At 43.8% G+C, this 22774-nt stretch overlaps 1 protein-coding gene across 1 annotated transcript in view; it reads right to left on the reverse strand.

Moving 5' to 3' along the window:
* COL23A1 (collagen type XXIII alpha 1 chain) overlaps positions 1-22774 on the reverse strand; it is a 234410-nt gene that overhangs the window by 202836 nt on the left and 8800 nt on the right. Inside the window, exon 2 of the mRNA XM_038771580.1 lies at positions 20363-20432. Coding sequence (XP_038627508.1) covers positions 20363-20432 — 70 coding nt within the window. The remainder of the gene's footprint in view (positions 1-20362; positions 20433-22774) is intronic.

Genomic DNA, 22774 nt, shown 5'->3' on the forward strand with positions numbered 1-22774 from the left:
GCACACAGTAAGCACTCAATAAATATTTGTAGTTGATTTCCAAGATATGCCCCTTGGCGGCCCCTCCTGGCCCCTGGATCTTGCAGTTGAAAACTGGCTGAGCCCTTTAAGAGCTCGCCACTTAGACCAAGATTCATCCTCTCCTGTGGCCTGGCACCTTCTACAGGGGGAGACGTGAAAGAAAAATTCCTGGAAGTTTCCCTTAAGAGCCAGCTCCAAGTCCACTGAGCTTCAGGCTAAGTCCAGCACTTGCTTTACACCTCACCCACATTCTTGCTTACAAAACTCGTGACAAACTGCAGCCTTGCTGGACTGCTCGAAGCAAGCTGGGATCTCGGCAGGGAGCCGCGTGCCCTGGGGCAGGGTTAACTCTTGCAGAACACTTTTTTTTTTTATTTTTATGGTATTGTTAAGTGCTTACTATGTGCCAGGCACTATACTAAGGGCTGGAGTAGATACAAGCTAATCAGGTTGGACACAGTCCCTGTCCCACATGGGGCTCGCAATCTTCATCCCCATTTTACACATAAGGGAACTAAGGAACAGAGAAATTAAGTGACTTGTCCAAAATCACACAGCAGAGCCGGCATAAGAACCCAGGTTTGGTCTCTGTTCAAGCCTGTTGGTGGGTAGACAGAACCAGGTACCTACATCAGTTCCAGTACGGGTCAAATGTGGCTTCTGGAGGGAAACTGACATTTTGGAAACAATCCAAATGGTATCCCTCACATCTGTGATTCCCATAAACATTGAATGGTTGAATGAACTGGCGACTCCATTTCCATTCTGAATTCAGTGTCTGTACTCTGAAGGTGATTATGCAAGGGTTAATATTCATTTTGGGTCAACCCCCCCAAAACCCCCCATGAAAGCTGAAGGCAAAAAAATGAGAGAGAGAGAAAGGTCTTGTCAAAGTGGCAATTAAGAGCAGGAAAAAAATGAGTTGGACTCTTAGGTTGTATTAAATTAAAACCATTCATAGTTAATTAGTTGAAGATGCCTTTTGCCCTTTGAGAACTAAAATATGCTTTCAATATTTGAAATGAAATTGGACAATGTGGATAAATGGTTTATTCTGGGTAAGTTCTAGGCAGGAGAGAGGAGAACCAAAGGCAATGAACCAGGAAAAGGATTGGTATTGGATATATATCTATGTAGATATTTAAATATGTAATAAATAACATTCATAAAATTCAAATTTGCAAAGGTTTTTCTCTAGCTAAAACACATATTTTAATTAGAGAAAAACCTAACTTTTATTTTATATGTATCACAAATAAATTTTAATTATATATCCCGGGCAATTGTATCTCATTGAATTAGCCCCATTTCAACCCCAAATATAGAAACTGCTTACATTTCATTTGTTTTGGGGAGTTTTTGCTAGTCAACTCAGAAGCCACCATCAGAACCACCCAAAATGGAACTCCAAAATGCCCTAAAAGGGCCTTGTTCTTGCCCTATTTGCATGCCTGAGTATTTGAGGGGGGGTCCTGGTAGGACCCCAGCAGCCAGCTGCTCCTGAGCTCCACAATCGATCAGGTAGGAGCTGGAAGTTTAATTCCAAGATGGTCCCTGGGAGCACCAGGAATGATGACTTCAAGTTTCCTTCCTTTCATCTTCCATTCATTGTCACACTTTACCACTGCATGTAATTATGTTCATTACCAAACGAAAGGGCATGTCAAATGGGAATCCGACTCCTCAGGCAAGGGAACGTAATCCCTGGAGTGATGAATGACTTGTAGAAATTTTGCTTTTACAATGTGGCAAACACACTTCCCAGACTCCAACTCCTTAGTTCTCCTCTAGGGAATGACCCCTGGGACATACAGATCCTTCAGTTCTATAGTATAATTATGTGCCTCTAACCCACAGTTTATGGAGTACATTTAGCCTTTTACTACGCCTGTTAAACCTCTGTCATGAAACTTGGATGACGTCAAGTTCAAATTTTAAAAAATCAAGTGTTTAAAAAGAAGAATGTGGAGTTTCAAACCACAATCAATCAGTGGTACTTATAAGCTCCCTCTAGACTGTAAGCTCACAGTGAGCAGGGAATGTGTCTATTGTTATATTGTACTCTCTCAAGCACTTAGTACAGTGCTGTGCACACAGTAAGCACTCAGTGAATATGACAACGAATGAACAATCAACCAATGTTATTTATTTAGTATTTGTTGTGTGCAGAGCACTGTACTAAGTGCTTGGGAGAGTACAGGACAATAGAGTCAGTAGTAAATGATGTGCCCGATGGGAGCTTACAGCCTAGAAGGGGAGGCAGACATTCAAATCATTTTCAGATAGGGTTTCCCCACCAGAAAACTCTGGTTGTTTGACAGAAGAACTAATCGATCAGTGGTATTCACTGAGCAAGAGCCCAGGGCCTAGGAGGCACAGAACCTGGGTTCTAATCACAGTTCTGCCACTTACCTGCTGAGTGACCTTGGGAAAGCCACTTCAATTCTCTGGGCCTCAATTTCCTCATCTGGAAAATGGAGCAAACATCTTGGCCAGGGACTTCCCCAGAAACTGTCAGTCAATGGTATTTATTGAGTGCTTAGTAATGATAATTGATAACCTGGTATTTTTTTAAGCACTTACTACATGCCAAGCACTGTACTAAATACTGGGGGAGATACAAGACAATCCGGTCAGATATAGTCCCGGCCCACATGGGCCTCAGAGTCTAAGTAGCAGGGAGATTAGGTATTGGATCCCCATTTTATAGATGAGGAAATTGAAGCCCAGAGAAGTCAAGTGACTTGCCCAGGGTCACCCAGCAGGCAGGTGGCAGAGCTGGGATTAAATTCCAGGTCTTCCAACTCCCTGGCCTGGGCTCTTTCCACTAGCCCACTCTACTTCCCAGGTAAACTAGACTAAGCCATCCACTTAGCCTGGCCCCTATGTGGAAAGGGACCACCAAAAGCCGGGGAAGTGGATAGGCATCTTCTGTGTCCCTCCCTGCCACACCACGCTTCCTCTATCTGCCCCCAGTAGGTCAGCCAATATTTTTTCCCACCCACATTCCATCTCTTTTTGTTTTTAAACTGGCCAGATGCCAGTCATAACAATAATAATAATACTGGTATTTGTGTCATGTCGCTGACGCTCAGCTCTGATGCCTGTGCACAGGATAGCATCGAGGACAAATCACCCTCAAACTCTGGTAAGGAATCAGGTGGAAACATCTGGTCTTGGTTCAACCCAAATGGCTCTTGGTCACCACTGGAGCCCAAGTGGAATGATCAGTGGTGTCGTCACTAGGCTTTTTCCAACATATTTGCTGTAATTTCCATGGCAGGGCTAAATGCTGTCACATGGAGAGCCTCCTGCCCTTGTGCAATTAAAACAAAAAAATAAATGAGCAAGCCCCAGACACCTTTTTTTAAAACTAAGGACTCTGATCTGGCAAACAGGCGGAATAAGAGATCAATGTTGAGTTTGGAATTAAGCTGAACCTGACAGATTCTGAGTGTTGAGCTCAGTCCAGGGGCTCCAGACTTAATCTTGATGATAAGTCACAGAGTAATAATTACCAATAATTACTGTAGTTGTGTGCTAAGCAATGTACTAGGTGTTACGGGGTTGATAGAATCAGGTCAGACACAGTCCCTGCCCCACACAACACTCAGTCAAGGGCAGGAGGGAGGCAGACCAGATACTGAATCTCTGTATTACAGATTAGGAAACTGAGACCCAGAGGAGTTAAAGTAATTTATCCAAGGACACACAGTAGACAAATGGCAGAGCTGGGATTAGAACCTGGGTCTCCTGGCTTCCAGGTCTACGCTCTTTCCAGCCCATTCCTCATGAACGTGTGTATAGCGCTATTCATATGTTTATCTGTTATTTGTTTAACTGTTTTATTCTGATGTGTTTGTGTAGCCTGCTTCATCCTCATTCTTTCTCTAGCTCTTACTATCTATAATTATTGTCAGTACCTTCCATTAGAGTGTATGCTCCTTGACGGCAGGTGACTTGTGTCTTGCTATTGTTGCACTTTCCCGGGTACTTAGTACAGTAGCTAACACTCAATAGGTGCTCAATAAATGCCACTGCTGGATCCCAATTCCCAGATCTGGAGCTGGAAATGGAAACTACACAAAAGCAGCCAATTGCATTTCCTGGATATCAAAGCCTGACAGCCAAACATTTGGATTCATTAAGTCGCACTGAATCAGAAATCCTGGAATTTGATTTTTTGGGGAGAGAGACATGCATTTTAAAACTGGGGGGAAATGAGTTAGGTAAAGGCACATGTAGATGTTTTGCCAAACCCAATGCATTTACAAAATGAAAAGTTTAAGGTATTCACTTCATTCAAAAAATAATAACTGTGGTATTTGTTAAACGCTTACTATGTGCCAAGCACTGAACTAAACGCTGGGATAGACATAAGGTAATGAAGTCCCATATGGGGCTAGCACTGAATCGTACTGAGTCTCCATTTTGCAGATGAGGGATCTGAGACCCAGAGAAATTAAGTAGCTTGCCCAAGGTCACACAGTAGGCAAGTGGCAGCGCTAAAGGCAAGTGGCAGCGCTAAGATTAGAACCCAGACCTTCTGACCCCCAGGCCCGGGGTCTTCCACTTAGCTCTATGGGATGAGCTGGAAGTCCAAGACTGAACTCCTTATCTTCCCTCCCAAACCCTGCCCTCTCCCTGACTTTCCCATTACTGTTGACAGCACTACCATCCTTCCCGTCTCACAAGCCCACAACCTTGGTGTCATCCTCGACTCCGCTCTCTCGTTCACCCCTCACATCCAATCCGTCACCAAAACCTGCCGGTCTCACCTCCGCAACATTGCCAAGATCCGCCCTTTCCTCTCCATCCAAACTGCTACCCTGCTCGTTCAATCTCTCATCCTATCCCGACTGGATTACTGCATCAGCCTCCTCTCCGATCTCCCATCCTCCTGTCTCTCCCCACTTCAATCCATACTTCACGCCGCTGCCCAGATCATCTTTGTGCAGAAACACTCTGCGCATGTTACTCCCCTCCTCAAAAGTCTCCAGTGGCTACCAATCAACCTACGTATCAGGCAAAAACTCCTCACCCTTGGCTTCAAGGCTCTCCATCACCTCGCCGCCTCCTACCTCACCTCCCTTCTCTCCTTCTACAGCCCAGCCCACACCCTCCGCTACTCTGCCACTAATCTCCTCACTGTGCCTCGTTCTCGCCTGTCCTGCTGTCGACCCCCGGCCCACGTCATCCCCCTGGCCTGGAATGCCCTCCCTCTGCACATCTGCCAAGCTAGCTCTCTTCCTCCCTTCAAAGCCCTACCGAGAGCTCACCTCCTCCAGGAGGCCTTCCCAGACTGAGCCCCCTCCTTCCTTTCCCCCTCCTTCCCCTCCCCATCCCCCCCGCCTTACCTCCTTCCCCTCCCCACAGCACCTGTATATATGTATATATGTTTGTACGTATTTATTACTCTATTTATTTATTTTATTTGTACATATTTATTCTACTTATTTTATCTTGTTAATATGTTTTGTTTTGTTGTCTGTCTCCCCCTTCTAGACAGTGAGCCCGCTGTTGGGTAGGGAACATCTCTATATGTTGCCAACTTGTACTTCCCACGTGCTTAGTACAGTGCTCTGCACACAGTAAGAGCTCAATAAATACGATTGATTGAATGAATGAATGAAAGTCAGAAAGGAAACTAATCAGACTGCTCCCTGCCCCATCAAATTTGAGTCTGGCAGAGCACAGTTGTGGGAAGAAACTTCTCTGGGGACATATTCATTCTCACCTGATAAATTGGTCTCGTTGCCAACATACTATGGTCTCTGTCTCAGGCTCTTTCCCCTCTGGAGGCCGCTTTCCAAATGCCAGCTCAAAAGCCCCATTGTTGTGATTATTATTAAGATATTTGTTAAATGCTTACTACGTGTCAGGCACTATTCTAAGTGCTGGGGTAGATACATGCTCATCAGGTTGGACACAGTCCCTGAACCACTTGGGGCTCACCATCTAAGTGGGACAGAGAACAGCCACTGAATTCCCAATTCACAGATGAGAAAACTGAGGGCTAGAGAAGTGAAGTGACTTTCCACACATTGACAGCAGGCAATGGACAGAGCCAGTACTAGAACCCAGGGCCTCTGCCCCCACCAGGCCTGAACTCTTTCTGCTAGGCCACACTGTGATGAATATGAGGCAGGCACTGTCACATCCCCGGCAGGGGGAAACTGAGGCACAGAGGGGTCAGGCCACATCTCAGCAAATCACTGGCAGAGCTGGGATTGGGACTTCGGACCTCAAACTTCAATTCATTTTTTTTTTCCTGGCAGGAATGCCGAGGGATGGACAGAGAGCCAAAGCCTTCTCAACTGTTCCTTCTGATTCATGGCCAAATGCTTCCCCGAGGAGTGTAAATCCAGCCAGGCAGATTGTGATGCCTGAAGCAGATAGGTGTCTTATTTTACAAGGACAAGAGATCAGGCATCGGTCTTTTGGTTTAGAAAGCACATGTGGACTTTGCCATTTGGGGTTTTACCACTGTGTAGTTTCTGACATTAGCCAGAAACCAACTTCAAAAATCCTCCCAGACTAACACCCCTGGTATTTACAGGACAAGATAAGGGCAAAAAGGACAGTGATTGCTTTTAAGGAAACCAAATTCCTTTCGCGCTTGAAAAAAATTGCTCAGCCAACCAGTCATATACAGAATGCAGAAAACTCATTCATAAATTTCTCCAGGATGCTTACGGAAAGGCTGAGCTGAACAATTCAGGGGAATAAGCACAGTTACAAAAAGAATGATGGTGATGATGATGATGATAATAGTATTTATTAAGCGCTTATCATGTGCTAAACAGCGGGGTAGACATGAGATCGGACACATTCTCTGTCCACAACCTACATTATCCCCACTTTACAAGTGCAGAAACTCAGGCCCAGAGAGGTTAAATGACTAATCCCAGGTCACACAGTAAGCCAGCGACAGAGTGGGGACTCGAACCAGGAAAGAGAGAAAATATAAAGATAAATTACCAATTGCCTTAATCTCGGTGCTTCCCATCTGCAATAAATCAATGGTATTTATTAAGCGCTTACCATGTGCTAAATAGCTCTGCCACTTTTCTGCTGTGTGACCTTGGGCAAGTCACTTCACTTCTCTGTGCCCCAGTTGCCTCATATGCAAAGTTGGGATTGAGACTGTGAGCTCCATGTGGGATTGGGACTGTATCCAACCTGATTTGCTTGTATCACCTCCAGGGCTTAGTACAGTGCCTGGCAGAGTAAGTGCTTAACAAATACAATTATTATTATTATTTTTATTATTACTAAATGCATCCTTAAAGTTGGTTTCCTGAAATCCAACCTTCCCAAGCTGTCTCCAGGGAGAACAACATGATGCATAGATCCCACCAGAAGCAGCATGGCCTGTTGGAAAGAGCCCAGGGCTGGGAGTCTGAGGACCTGGGTTCTAATTCCAACTCTGTCACCTGCCTGCTGTGGGACCATAGGCAAGTCCCTTAACTTCTCTAGAGAAGTAGTGTGGCTCAGTGGAAAGGGGACGGGCTTGGGAGCCAGAGGTCTGGGTTCCAATCCCAGCTCTGCCACATGTCTGCTGTGTGACCTTGGGCAAGTCACTTAACTTCTCTGAGCCTCAATTACCTCATCTGTAAAATGGGGGTTAAGACTGTGAGCCCCACATGGGACAACCTGATCACCTTGTATCCCCCCAGAGCTTAGGACAGTGCTTTGCACATAGTAAGCACTTAACAAATGCCATTATTATTATTATTATTCTCTGGGCCTCAACTTCCCATCTGTAAAATTCAAAGCCTGTTCTCCCTCCTCCTTAGACTGCGAAACCCATGTGGGACAGAGACTGTGTCCGACGTGATTCTCTTATATCTACTCCAGTGCTTGGCACATAGTAAGCGTCTCCTAAGTCATCTCTCCCTGTCCTTCTTCCCCTCCCACCAGAATGGCAGAATGGCAAGAATCTTCACCTCCCAGACCTGTGCTTGCCTGGCTTGTCCTTAACTGTCTCTGAGGGTTTATGGGTCCGATTCTTTAGGTGACATGCCTTGGAAGGATCTGGTTCAACTGGGCTGGCGCTTTCGCTGTGGATTATCCTGTATATACACCCAGTGTGTGCTGGCTCTCAAGTTGTTTACATTTTTTCCCAGTTACATTCAGGTCCCCCTTTCCACTCCCTACATCCACATGTGGTCTTGGATCTGTTCAAACTTCTGGCACCTTTGCCACTGCTGTTTGAGTAAGATGGTCTCATGGGGAGGGCTCACATTTTGGAGTGCAGTGCATTTCAATTTCATGATGTCTTGAAGCCACCATCTGCAGGAAAGAAACCTGGGGATGGGCACTACAGGATTATTTTTTTAAAAGCGTCTAAGAGTGAGATCTGATGGGGTGGGGTAACAATCAAATCGATCAATCAATCCACGGTATTTATCGAGTGCTTACTGTGTGCAGATCTTTAGTCTTGTAAGTTTGTTTATGGACAGAGAGCCTACCAACTCTGTTATAATGTACTCTCCCAAGTGCTTAGTACAGTGCTCTGCACTCAATAAAAACCACTGATTGATAGACTGTGAGCCCATTGTTGGGTAGGGACTGTCCCTATATGTTACCGATTTGTACTTCCCAAGCGCTTAGTACAGTGCTCTGAGCACAGTAAGCACTCAATAAATACAAGTGAATAAATGGATGGACAGCACTGTACCAAGCGCTTGGGAAAGTACGAGACAATAGAGATGGTAGATGTAACCTTCTAGACTGTCAGCTGCTGTGACCAGGGAATATGTCTGCCAACTCTATTATATTGTCCTCTCTGCAGAGCTTAGTACAGGGCTCTACAAACAGTAAGTGCTCAATAAATACCATTGATTGATCAATCAACTGATCCCTGCCCACAAAGGGGCTTACATCTATGATGGAGACAAACATGAACATAAATTACATCTAGGAGAAAGATATGAGTAGAAGGCTAGGAGTGAAGAAGAAGGGAAAGGTGAGGAACTGTGACGTGTGTGTATATATAATATATATTTACTACATATTTTTATGTGACATACAGCAACTCCAGTGCTTGGCACATAAGTAAGCTCTTAATAACACTATTATTCTTATTCACGAACTCAGGGGAGAGGCTCTGGTTATTTCCAGTTAAAGCAAAAGGGGCTCTAAGCCCGTTATTTCCAATTAGTCGATTTTAAATTTCCACAGTCACAGTGTAAAGTGACAGGATCACTTTACTGTTGGTGCCAAGCCCAAGAGGTTCTGCTATTTATCTTGGCCTCAACTTTCTCAACCTGTCAACATCCAGTACCTGCTATTAGTGGACAATCAGTAAAATCCCTAGAAACCAGGAATCCCCAAGTGCCAACCTGAACTTTCCAAGGCCTAAAAGGATATTTTTCCATCTTGGGCAATAGTTTGATAACTCTGAAATCTTCTGCTTTTTATGAAAACTTTTATTTGTCAAAAAGGAGAGTTGAATCAAAGCAGCATAGACCAAGTAAGATTTTTTGTTTTGTTTGGAAACAAAAAGGAATTGAAAGATTAGATATGCAGGCTCAAAGCTCTCTTCAAATCCATCCCATTCCCCTCTCTCTGTCCTCTTCCCTCTCACAACCGCTTTGGGCTTCAGTTTTCAAGTCCGAAAAATGGCAATAGAACACCTTAACCTCCCTCCCTTGCAGATTGTGAGCCCCAATGTGGGACAGGAACTGTGCCTGACCTGATTCTCTTGTATCTACCCCAATGTTTGGCACAGACTAAGCACTTAATAAAATACCAGTAAGTCAATCAATCGTATTTATTGGGCACTTGCTGTGTGCAGAGCACTGTTCTAAGCGCTTGGGAATGTACTCTGTAACAGACACACTCCCTGCTCACAACAAGCGTACAGTCTAGAGGGGGAGTCAGATAATAATAATAATAATAATAATAATAATAATAATAATAATAATAATGATGATGGCATTTGTTAAGCACTTACTATGTGCAAAGCACTGTTCTAAGCGCTGGGGGGATACAAGGTAATCAGGTTGTCCCACGTGGGGCTCACAGTTTTAATCCCCATTTTACAGATGAGGTAACTGAGGCTCAGAGAAGTTAAGTGACTTGCCCAAGGTCACATAGCAGACATGTGGCAGGGCCGGGAATCGAACCCACAACCTCTGATTCCAAAGCCCATGCTCTTTCCACTGAACCACGAGAGGAATGAGAGAAAAACAAAAGAAGAAAAATTCCCAACTTTCCATTTCTCATTTTACAAAGGGTTACGGAGAATACCTTTCAACTCTCTACATACTGGGCCACCTTCTCTCCAGAGATAAAAATAAAGAAGTATTGTTTGCGTTGCCAAGTTTTAGTGTTGACGAAGAGCTTGGCATGAACGCATCTTCTGTACCATAACTGGGAAAGGTCATCTGATAAATAAGGGTTTCATCTTGACAGGTGAAAGTTTAACTAGATTACAGAGATAGCTTGCAGAACTTGTTCCCTTCCTTGAAAGGAAGTGGAGAAATATGAGGCCATGTGAAGCTATGCTTCGTATCACACTAAGGGAGTAATCATAACTGTGCCTTTTATTTCCCTAAAGCACATCAACTATCTGACAATTCCTCACAACCCTGGGAGGTAGGGCATGGCAAATTACGGAATCTGTTATGCTTACTACTCCCATCATACTGTTGAGAAAACTGAGGCACAAAGAAGTGACTCGCCTAGCTCACCCATCAACTGTAAGGGAAACCAGGTCCCTGGCTCTCAGCCCAATGCACTTTCCATTTCAGCATACTTCTTCATGATTATCCCCATCTATATAATAATTAATAATAACAACAACAATAGTGATATTTGTTAAGCCCCTACTATGTGCCAAGTGCTGTACTAAGCACTGGGGTAGATGCAAGATAATATTGGGTCAGACACATTCCACCTTCCCACACAGGGTTTACAGTCTAAGAGAAAGGAAGAACAGATATTTTATCCCCATTTCTACAGATGAGGGAACTAAGGCCTGAGAAGTGAAGCAATTTGCCCAGGGTCACATGGCAGGCAAGTGGCAGAGCTGAGATTAGAACTCCCCCCTACACACACACACACAAACTACAACATTTTCCTGATTTATAAGAACCAAGGAAAAAGGTTGATAGGAACCCAAATGTGTCACCATCACCTTAAGGAATTGGGTCCCATCTTTTGAGAAATAACAAGCTGATGTTTACCCAGTTTGAGTTTCTTAATGGTACTGAAGTGTGGAGGTGACTCTCTGTATAAATGATGTCAAAATTAATTGACTGCCCAACTGTTTTCAGATGGACCTTATGCTAAAGGTATTCTCTCAACAACATGAATGATAATGCCAACCCAAGGCATGTTTTTTTCTATGCACAGCTTAATCCCTTTTTTATGTCAAGGAGAGTTATGAAATGATAGCATCCAGTGATTTACTACTGCCAAGATAAATGCAACCAACTTCCAATCCTTAGCTCCTCAAAGCCAAGTTCAAACTCATCTGGAGTCAAATTGTGCCAAGTTTAAAGCCGAAGTTTTTTGAAAGGAGTAAAGTCTCGGGTACGTTGAGAATCAAAGAAGATCCATCTTAATAACAGAATCATAAACGGGGCTTAGTTACTGGAAACGGAAGACTCGGAAGTAAACATGGATTTATTTCTCTACTAATTACGTAAGGAAGACCTTCAAGGCAAAGCTACAGTCACATCCAAACCCGGGATGCTATCATCGGCTGCTATTTTTATTTATAGCTTTCGGTACCCATTGCTGATCGTCACGGCATCTGACGGATTTCAGCGTCTCCTCCTGCTGCCTTCGTTCTTGCAGCCAGGGTTCTGACACATGGCCCAACTGCCCAGGCTTCAGTCCGACACTGTGCTGGCCCAACCCATTTTTAAAAGACTGTCCCGTCCTTTTGGGGGGTCAATCTGGGCCATCCCATCCTCCCCCATAACCACATCATGTGCAGGCTGACACAGCCACACACACCACGGTTCCTGATGGGTCCTGTCCACAGCTGTTCCTTCGGGCAGACTCGACACGTCCCATGATGTACAACTCTTGATTTATTTATAGCTGCCAGGTCTTCCGATTGGCCCATCCCCAGCTGAGAGCAGAGGGCTTTCTTACTGAGCTCCTGTACAGAGTGCCATTGCTTGCCCAACAAAGATATTAATCTTTTCCTTGGAAGCCCATCACATTGCCTATTGGAAAGAGCTCGGGTCTGGGTATCAAAGAATTTGGGTTCTAATCCTGACTGCCACTTTCTTGGCTGGGTGAATTTGGGCAAGTTCCCTAACTTCTCTGGTCCTTAGTTGCTTCATCCATAAAATGGGGAGTAATGGGGAAGGGTAGAGGGGCTGAAGGGAAGGGGGAGGAGGAGGAGATGATGCAGTGATTAGGAGGAGAGAAGAGGCTCCCGAAGGCAGGGAATCCTGGTACTGGGAGTCAAAAGGACATGGGTTATATTCCTTGCCCTGCTACTTGCCTGCTGTGTGAACTTGGGAAAGTCACTTCACTTCTCTGGGCCTCAGTTCCCTCATCTGTAAAATGGGACTTAGGAATGTGAGTCCTATGTGGGACAGGGACTGTGTCCAACCCGATTATCTTGCATCTGCCCCAGATCTTACAACAATGACTGGCATAAAGTGCTTAACAAATACCACAATTATTATTATTATTATTAGTAATGGCACTGGTGGAAGAACACAGAATCATAGTCGACACTTGCAGTCAAGCCACCTGACGCCCATGGGAAGAAATACTGGAGAAATACTGACAGTAACAGAAGTCACTCGGACCCAAAGTACAACAGGACTTCCCTGACACCTCATGGGGACCCCAGGGGTCGAACAACAATAATAATAACAATAGTAATAGCTCACTAGATGCCAAGCAACATACTCAGTAATAACAATAATAATAATAATAGTAATTTTGGTATTTGTTAAGTGCTTACTATGTGCCAAGCACTGTTCTAATCGCTAGGTAGATACAAGGTAATCAGGTTGTCCCACATGGGGCTCATAGTCTAAATCCCCATTTTCCAGATGAGTTAACTGAGGCAGAGAAGTTAAGTGACTTGCCCAAAGTCACACAGCTGATAAGTGGCGGAGCCAGGATTAAAACCCATGATCTCTGACTCCCAAGCCCATGCTCTTTCCACTGGGCCACACTGCTTGTATCTACTGGGGTAGATACAAGTTAATCATCATCATCATCATCATCAATCGTATTTATTGAGCACTTACTATGTGCAGAGCACTGTACTAAGCGCTTGGGAAGTACAAATTGGCAACATATAGAGACAGTCCCTACCCAACAGTGGGCTCACAGTCTAAAAGGGGGAGACAGAGAACAAAACCAAAAATACTAACAAAATAAAATAAATAATAAATAATCAGCTTGGACACAGTCTCTGTCCCACATGGGACTAATAAGCTAAGTTATGGTCCTTGGAAGGAGAATGAGTATTGGCTCTCCATTTTACAAATGGTGAAATTGAGTCCCAGAAAAGCAAAGCGACTTAGCCAAGGTCACACAGCGGGTAAGGAGCAGAGCCACATTAGAACTCAGGTCCTCTGACTCCTAGGCCTGGGCTCTTTTCACTAGGCACTGCTGTTTCTCAAGAAATGGTTCCTAAAACATTAGCCCCCAGACCACGGAGCTAACTAAGTATTCAATGTGAGGAACAAGCTGATTAATGAATGAGATGTGCTCAACTGGGTCCACTTGGAAAAATTGGAGAAGAGAGTACCTTCAAAGTTCTGCCCTAGTTTAACGAAGTGTGCTTTTTAATCGAGTTTACCTGCAGATCCATGCACTTGGAATGAACTTTTGAGTTTGTTAGCCAGGGTTCTGAAATATTTTTTTCTGTGTAATTCTCAATGCATTTCTATAGAATTCAACGAATATTATGAGCTCCCTCTAGTGGTCAGAAAAGGGTCTCAAATTTCCTCCACTAATTGCGAAAAGAAGAAAACAGTTAAGCAGCTGATATTTCACAATTAGTAAGGTCAGACTCATTTGGCTGTAATTTGATTTAAAACATGAGATTTCTCATCTTATAAATAATTATAAATGATCTACCCTGGCCTCTCTCTCCCCAGACAATGTAAAACTTTAATACTACTACTAATAATAATTGTGTTACATAACACACTTGTTATGCGCCAAGGACCATAACTAAGCGCTGAGGGAGACATAAGGTAATCAGGATGGACACAGTCTCTAGTCCCACAAAGGGCTCACAGTCCAAGGGGGAGGGAGAACAGGGACAGGATTGCCCCTTTTTCAGATGAGGAAACTGAGGCACAGAGTCGCTAGGTGATTTGCCCAAAGGTTACACAGCAGGCAAGTGGTGGAGCTGGGATTAGAGAGGAGTAGGGAAAATGAGGGCTTTGTTAGGGAAGTCCTCTTGAAGAAAATGAAATGTTAATAAGACTTTGAAGGCGGGAAGGGTGACAGTCTGTCGGATATGAAGGGGGAGAGAGTTCCAGGCCAAAGGGAGAACACGGGGAGGGGGTCGGCAGTGAGATAGACGAGATCAAGGTACAGAGAGTAGGTTGACACTAGAGGAGTGAAGTGAGCAGGCTGGGTTGTTGTGGGAGAGGAGCGAAGAGAGGTAGGAAGCACCACTTTGTATAGTAACGCCTTCCGAATGTGTGTGGCTGACACTGTTCTACTGCCACAGGCAAATAGGTGTAATCCACCCTCCTTCTGTGCAGCAGCTCAGTTTTCCACTTTCCATCTTCCAAGATGGCGCACCGAAGCCTGCTAGGAATGATCCCAGCTAGAGCCAAGCTAGGCATGTTCAATGTCATGGGCATGACCCTTTAAATGGCTCTCATGACCCTTATAGAGCCCCATCTCTGAACCAGGGTTTCTCCAAAATGGGATCTTCCATGCTCTGTGACAGGAAAGTCAGGGAGTTGGGAATCTGTCAAAATAATTCTGGTATTTGTTGTACTAAGCACTACAGTAGAAGCAACCTCAATCAGGTCAGGAATGATCAGGAAGACAGTGTTTTTTCCATGTTGTCCCCCTTCCCTCTCAATCATTCAATCAAGAGTATTTATAGAGCATTTATTCTGTGCCGAGCACTGCACTAATAGCTTGGGAGAGTACAGTCAAGGAACTGACAATCTGCTTGGGGAGGTAGACATCAAAATAAATTATTGATGGGAAGCAACTGATTTGCATAATAATAATAATAATAATAACCGTGGTATTTGTTAAGCATTTACTATGTGTCAAGCACTGTTCTGAGTGCTGGGGTAAATACAAGTTAATCAGGTTGGACACAGTCCCTATCCCACATGGGGCTCACAGTCAATCTTAAAAGTATGGATGGAAGTGTGGTGGGGAGAAATCTTTAGGGGAACCGCCCTCTGGGCTAGCCTGCTATTGTTCTTGGTTCCTGATGTAATAGAGTGTCAGCCAACTCTCTTATACTGTACTCTCCCAAGTGCTTAGTACAATGCTCTGCACACAATAAGGGCTCAATAAATACTACTGATCAGTTATCTGAAACCAAGTCTCTTCTTTTATCTGGGACCAGAAGCACCCCTCCTCCTGTTCCGCTGTGGGATAAAATCTACTTCTAGAAATAAAAGGTAGAATATTCTAGAAGGGATATTCTCAGGAGAAAGGCGGACTTGGAAGGTGTTCATTGTTTGGGGTTTAGAGATACTGTGAAGTTGAAAAAGCCTCTACAAAAAATAAAGTTGTCTAAGAGGACATCCGTGCAATTCAGTTGGTTTTTCTTAAAAGGAATCTTAATAGAAGAAGTTTGGGACTCCCTGATTTTTATGAATTCCACAGCTTTTTATGTGAGCTCGCCTTCTGACTCAGTTCAACTTGCAGCTGAAACTATCAGGATTTTCTTGGAAGAGTGGTGACATTTTCAGGTTCCATTTTGTATGTTTTTATGTGCTCTGTATATCACTTCAAAGGCATTCCATATTGTTTCCAAATGATTTGCACCATGGTTGGGATGTGAGACCACATTTCAAAAACAGAAAAATGAATAAGTCAAGGAGTAATAGTCAATGCCATGAAGGCTTTTGAAGTTTGTCACGAGCAAATCTCAAATGAGGACAACATATAATATTAAACTACAATAATGGACTTTATGAAAAAATTGGCTCTGAAGCTGAAATAAACAGATTACAAACTGCACAATTTGTTGGAGCCTTTTGCAATAGATACAATTAATACTTTTAAACATTCTATCTGTGACATTTGTTACATGTGATGGAAACTAGCTTTGAAGCTATGTTTAGAAGTCACAGGAAGTGGAGAGTTACCCATCTATCAATGGTATTTATTGAGGACTTGCTGTGTTCAGAGCACTGTTCTAAGCACTGGGGAAAAAACAATACACGCTCCCTTGCACTTGAATTTGTACCCTTTATTCACCTCAACCTCGGCCCCACAGCACTTATGAGCATAGTCTCAGTGTATTTCAGTGTCTATAGGCTGTAAGCTCACCGTGGGCAGGGAACATGCCTACTAACTCTATTATACTGTACTCTTCCAAGCTCTTAATACAGTGCTCTGCACACAATAGGCATTCAAAACAACTGATTGACTTACCTCCACATCCGTAATTTATTTTAATGTCTCTCTCCCCACCTAGACTGTAAGCTCCTTGTATACAGGGATCACATCCATCAACTCTGTTATACTGTACTCTCTCAAGCGCTTAGTGCAGTGCTCAATAAGTGCTCAATAAGTAACACTGATTGACTGAGATTTTTCACCAGCAGCAGGACTCATAAAATGATTTCAGTGAGCATGGCTGCTCTCATTCTCCTGAGTCCAACAGTGAGTGTAGCAGAACAGTTGGAAGAAGTCAGGAAGGTTGTCTGGGATTTGCTTATGGCGAGTAATAATAATAATAATTACAGTATTTGTTCAGCACTTACTGTTCCAGGCACTGCACTAAGTGCTGGGGAGGATATAAGCAAATCAGGCTGGACACGGTCCCTGTCCCACATGGGGCTCACAGTCTCAATCCCCATTTTACAGATGAGGTAATTGAGGCAAAGAGAAGTGAAGTGCCTTGCCCAAGGTCATAGAGCAGATATTGTTGGAGCCGGGATTAGAACCCTTGCCCTTCTGACTCCCAGCCTGGGCTCTATCCACTATATGCCATGCTGCTTCTCAAGTAAGCCATGAGCAGCCAGTATTCCTGGAACATGGGAATTGCATTCAATCAATGGTATTTATTGAGCACTTACTGTGTGCTGTACTAATATAATACTACAAGATCATCAGGTTAGACACATTTCCTGTCTCACCTAGGGCTCAGTCTTGGAGATACTTACTTGTATCGAGATTTTAAATCCACCAGTCAAAAACGTCTTTTCTCAATCTTTTACAGATGGCCACAGTCTACGCCAGGCAGATGCATTATGGGTATGGAACTATTATCACCCGCCTCACCACCACCTTTTGTTTTCATTGACTCATCTGGGAGCCACCTGGGGCATGATGGAAACGTTCAAAATAACCCAGAATTTTGGTTGCCTGCCCGGAACCCTTGCTCGGATTTTATGTACTCAAAATGGCCTCGTTCAACACAAATAATCCAGACAGTTATTTGCAAACAAAAGTGCCCGTTTCAGCCAGCTTGCCATTTGGGTTCGAAAATCAGTAAGTTGGAAGGCCCAGCTATTCTAGTCATATGAAGAGAACACCGACTTTAGTCAATCCACCAGTCAATCAATGGTATTCACTGAACGTTTACCGCATGCAGAGTACTGTACTAAGCGCTTTGGAGGGTGCAGTGAAAAAGAGCTGGTAGACATGATCCATGCCTTCAGGGAGCTTACATTCTACTGCATGCAGAGCACTTCACTGAGAGCTTCAGAAAGTACAATGCAGTTAGCAGACACGATCCTTGCCTTCAAGGAGTTTACAGTCTACTGTTCGCAGAGCATTGTAATAAGAGCTTCAGAGAATAAAAAAGAGTTGATAGACATGACCTGCTCTCAAGGAGCTTACAGTCTAACGGACTTTAAGCGATACAAATTTTGTGAACTCTCATGAAGAAAGCTATAAAAGCATCCAACCATGGGTGCTGGTGGGAACCCACCTCCTTGGATGTGTCTGTGGCTGGACTTGGAGAATTGACAAGATCCTCCCTTGAGCTGGTAATGATCAGGTGTGGAATAGCCAGGAATGACCTACCATATAGAGTCAGAGGCTACCACTGCTTCGCCCCAGTTCTGCCCCTGATTCTCAACATTCTCAAGGGACTTCGGGAGGCCCGACTGGAGATGCAGGATTCCCCAAGGCAGGTTACTCCCAAGTGAGGTCGGACTGGATCTCCCAGGTATCAGGAATGCCCCAGGGGTGGAGGTGGACCCCTTGGGCTTGTGGAGGACCTGGGGCAGAACTTCCCCTTACTGTGTCACCGGGAAGAGGGGTAGGTTGCATTTCCCAATTCCTGTTTTTAGAACCTCACTACCAACATTCTGCTTTCCAGAACACACATTCTAATGGGGGTCTGGAAAACTGGGTGAGGGGAAGCACTGCACTGGCAGCAGTCTTTGGTGCTGCCTCAAGACAATTGCTCAATTTCTCAAAGCCTCAGTTTCCTCATCTGTAAAATGGTGACTCAGTGTACATTCTCTCCCCCTCATATTGTGAGCCCCATATGGGATAGGGCCTGTGTCCAATCTGGTTATCTTGTATCTACCCTAGTGCTGAGTACAGTGCTTGGTCTTTTTTTACGATATTTGTTAAGTGCTTACTATGTGCCAGGTACTGTACTAAGCACTGGGGTAGATACAAGTTGATCAGGTTGGACACAGTCCCTGTCCCAAATAGGGATCAGTCTAAATGACCATTTTATAAATGAGGTAACTGAGGCACAGACAAAGGAAGTGACTAGCCCAAGGTCACAGAGCAGACAGGTGGCGGAGCTGGGATTAGAATCCAGGTCCTCTGACTCCAAGGGCCATGCTCTATCCACTAGACCACGCTGCTTCTCTACAGTATGTGGTCCACAGTATGCGCATAACAATTATTATTAAGCCTTTTTAATAATTCCACCCCCCCCCCGCCCAACCTCTCCCACACCCCTCAGCTTCCAAACCCTGGTTGCTGGTTCCAAGGCACTGTCAGTCTACAACACAGAGGAGAAGGGGCTAATTTTCCACCTAATCGGCTAAATTAACATTGATGCCTGTGTAATGAGAAGGGCCAATCTTGCTTGAGAATTTCACTAACATCCTGGGACCTTCTGAAAAACCCCTCCACAACTACACAGTCTCATTTCTCAGTCACAACTTGAAACGCTAATTAAGAGTACATTTAGAGTTTTGAACAGCATTAGTATGCTTAAAAGGGAGGCCATACTTCAGGTGAGAGGCTGTTCTGTATGACTGGGGGAGTCAGTAAAATAATCAACTGTCACACAGTATGTGAGTGGGTAGCTCCAACATTTGTCAAGCATCTCAGAAAAATACGGGAATATCACAATTTCCTACTGATCTCTCCACTGTATACAAATACAGTTTCAATGCATAAACTCACGAGTCCCGAGGTAATCATTCCAGTAACTCAAACCAAAACTTTCGCCTCAGTTATTTGGCTATTTGGTGAGGGGGAGATCATGTGGTGGATTAGAATGATAAAACACCCACTCTGCTTTACACCTAAAGACCTGTGTTTAGTTGTATGTTCAAATTTCTTTGAGATTTTTCTGTTTCTTCATCTGGGTGAAAATTACCAAATAGCTGCAATCAATGGAGACCATCATTTCTTTCCATGAATCCTCCCCCCTCTAACCCCACCACCCACCCACTTTCTCTCTCTCTCTCTCTCTGACAGTGACCAAGTTGCCAGCATTGGGATGAGGTTATACCTGCACCCGGAAAGTGAGGTACAAATACAATTATGTGGAATAACAAGCAAATAAAAATCTTTTGAGAAAGAGGTGAGCTTTTGGCTACTAATCCCTACTTGTCTACCTGGCCAAATTCACATGCTTATTTTTCACCCCTTCACTTGGCTTTACCTGACCATTACACCATAAGAGTTACGTCACTTAATACTGCACCTCTGGTTCTCCGCCCTCCCTGCCTCACAGAGGGTTGATGAGGATTCGGTGCTATGAACAAAAGGGTATTATTCATTTCTGCTGGACTTGGACTAAGTTAACTTTGAGGCCAGGGTATATGTACACTGCAGGTTTAAAAACACCCACTGAAATCCATGACTCCCAGCCGGCCTTCCCTTGAAAATACAGGACAGCTTTTCTTAATTCCAAACACAGCAGGCATCATAGTGTATGGATAAGCCCTCCAGAGGCTGATCTCCAAAAAGAAATTAACCATTCACATACCTGGAGGGCAGATGCATTCAGAGGGAGCTTCCCGCACCATCCGAAGTTTGCTTAGTCTTTCGCCCAATTTCTAAAAGAAAACAAAAATTTTTAAGAGAAAAGGAGAATGAGCATGAGGGGAGGGAAATAGCAATGATGAAACTGCTTCTCCTGTTTTGCAATTCTTATTGAGTAGACACTAAAATGCTAACATCCAGGGAAGTGTACATACTAGAAGACTACACAAAAGCTTTGGTAGTGAGTCACAAAAAGTACCCCTGTCTGTTTCCACTTCGTTTTGACATTTTCTATCAAGGTTAGGATAGTAATAATAATAATAATTATTATTATTATTATTAATGATGATAAAATGATAATAAACTAAAATTAACGCCACAGATAATTTCTGGGATTAACTACTTGATGAATATACCCATGACGCTAGGGTGAGCAAGACAACCAGAATGGGAGATGGGAAAGCCATCTTGAACGGATTATTAGGATATAGATGCTTGTGGTTTAACCTGACTTGAAAAAAAAAGTCGTTTAAAACAAATTAAATTAAAATAATTTTGTAGGTGGTAAATTGGGGCAGATTAGTCCTAATTTTTAAAAGGCGATTTTTAAATTGTTAAATGCTCCATGATCTAGTGGATAGAGTGTGAGCCTAGGAGTCAGAAGGACATGGGTTCCTACTCCTGGCTCTGCCTCTTGCTAATCTGACTCAAGTCAAAACTCTTCTGTGCTAGACAGCCGCACGGGAGGGGGTCAAGGGTGGACACTCAACTTTACTGCATGGAAGGAGGCAATGATAAATCACTTTTGTATTTTTACCCAGAAAACTCTAAGGAGACAGTACCAGAACGATTGCAGATGGAGGTAGGGCGTTCTGGGAGAGATGTGTCCATGGCATTGCTATGGGTCGGAGACAACTCGACAGCTTAGGACAAGACAATGAATGGGAAAGTGTTTTGCAAAATAATTTTAGGAGCTCTATCAAATCAGGGTCTTCACGGTTCTTGGGAAGCAGCTTGGCCTAGTGGATAGAGCAGGGGCCTGGGAGTCAGAGGGCCTGGGTTCTAATCCCAGCTCCATCACTTGTCTGCTGTGTGCCCTTGGTCAAGTCACTTTATTTCTCTGGGCTTCTGTTTCCTCATTTGTAAAATGGGAACTCAGTACTGGTCTCCCTCCTATTTAGACCGTGAGCCCCATGTAAGGAAGAATTGCTTCTGACCTGATTATCTTGTATCTACCCCAGTGCTTGGCACAGTGTCTGGCATGCAGTAAGTGCTTAACATAGCATCAATACCATCACAAACAAATGATGACCAACAACTCTAGACAGCATGCTCGTCCTCTAGACTGTAAGCTCACTATGGGCAGGGAATGTATCTGTTCTACTGTACTCTCCCAAGCGCTTAGTACAGTGCTCTGCACACAGTAAGTGCTCAATAAATATAACTGACTGACATCAGGCCACAGCCTCCAAGATGGCTCTGGCCTTCAACAGGTCCTCCTCTGGAGGCGGGCATCGAATCAACCTCCAGGGCCTGTACTCAAGTGCTTAGTACAGTGCTCTGCATACAGTAAGCGCTCAATAAATATGACTGAATGAATGAATGGAAGTTAGAGAAGCATCGAAGGATTTCTCCCTCCACTAGAAATTCATTTTCTGCCCCTTGAAGACCCCAGTTCACTCAGGATCTTCGAACCCCGTGAACCACTGGTGAAATGATCTGGAAGTCCAGGCCAGAGGGAGGTCTGACAAAGCACGAACACACATTTTTTCCACTGCACTTCCAGATTTTGTGTTATTTTTTGTTTTCTTTTTTTAAACTGGCTTTTTTATTTTTAAACTAGGCGACTTCTACATGGAGTTTCCATTTAATTTTTCAGCATTACAAATAATATACAAGGAGCTGAGTAAGCATATTCTTGTCTAACAAAAGCCCTTCATGCTAAAGAGATGAACAGTTGGGAACTATTACTCCTCACAGGAGGTAGTAAGGTACCTCAGGAGGGAGTTTTATCTGGGCTGACCCAACAGTTGTTTTTGAACTCCCCCACCCACACACTTATTAAAACACTAAGAAGGCCCTACTAAGAAAATCCCCAATCTTGTTCATTTCATTTCTGCCCCTATGTTAAAAAAAAAATTACACAATATCTACGTTTCACTGAATGAGATGGCTTCTTTGAGCAAGTCAGTTTTTCCTTTCTTTTCCTTCTCCAATTTTGGTTACTTCCAATGTGAGGAAACAGTCAATGTGCACATGAATCCAGAATCTTCATTTTACTGCATTTGTAGCAAACGAGAGGGTCTTCCTTCTGAGATTTCTAAGAGCTATTTAAAAAGTCCCTATTTGGTTTCATTTATCTGGCAATATCCCTTACATCTGCAAACAATATGGTCAAGTTCTTTGCATAGGCAAA

Source organism: Tachyglossus aculeatus, chromosome X2, assembly GCF_015852505.1.
Source record: "Tachyglossus aculeatus isolate mTacAcu1 chromosome X2, mTacAcu1.pri, whole genome shotgun sequence".
Lineage (NCBI taxonomy): Eukaryota > Metazoa > Chordata > Mammalia > Monotremata > Tachyglossidae > Tachyglossus > Tachyglossus aculeatus.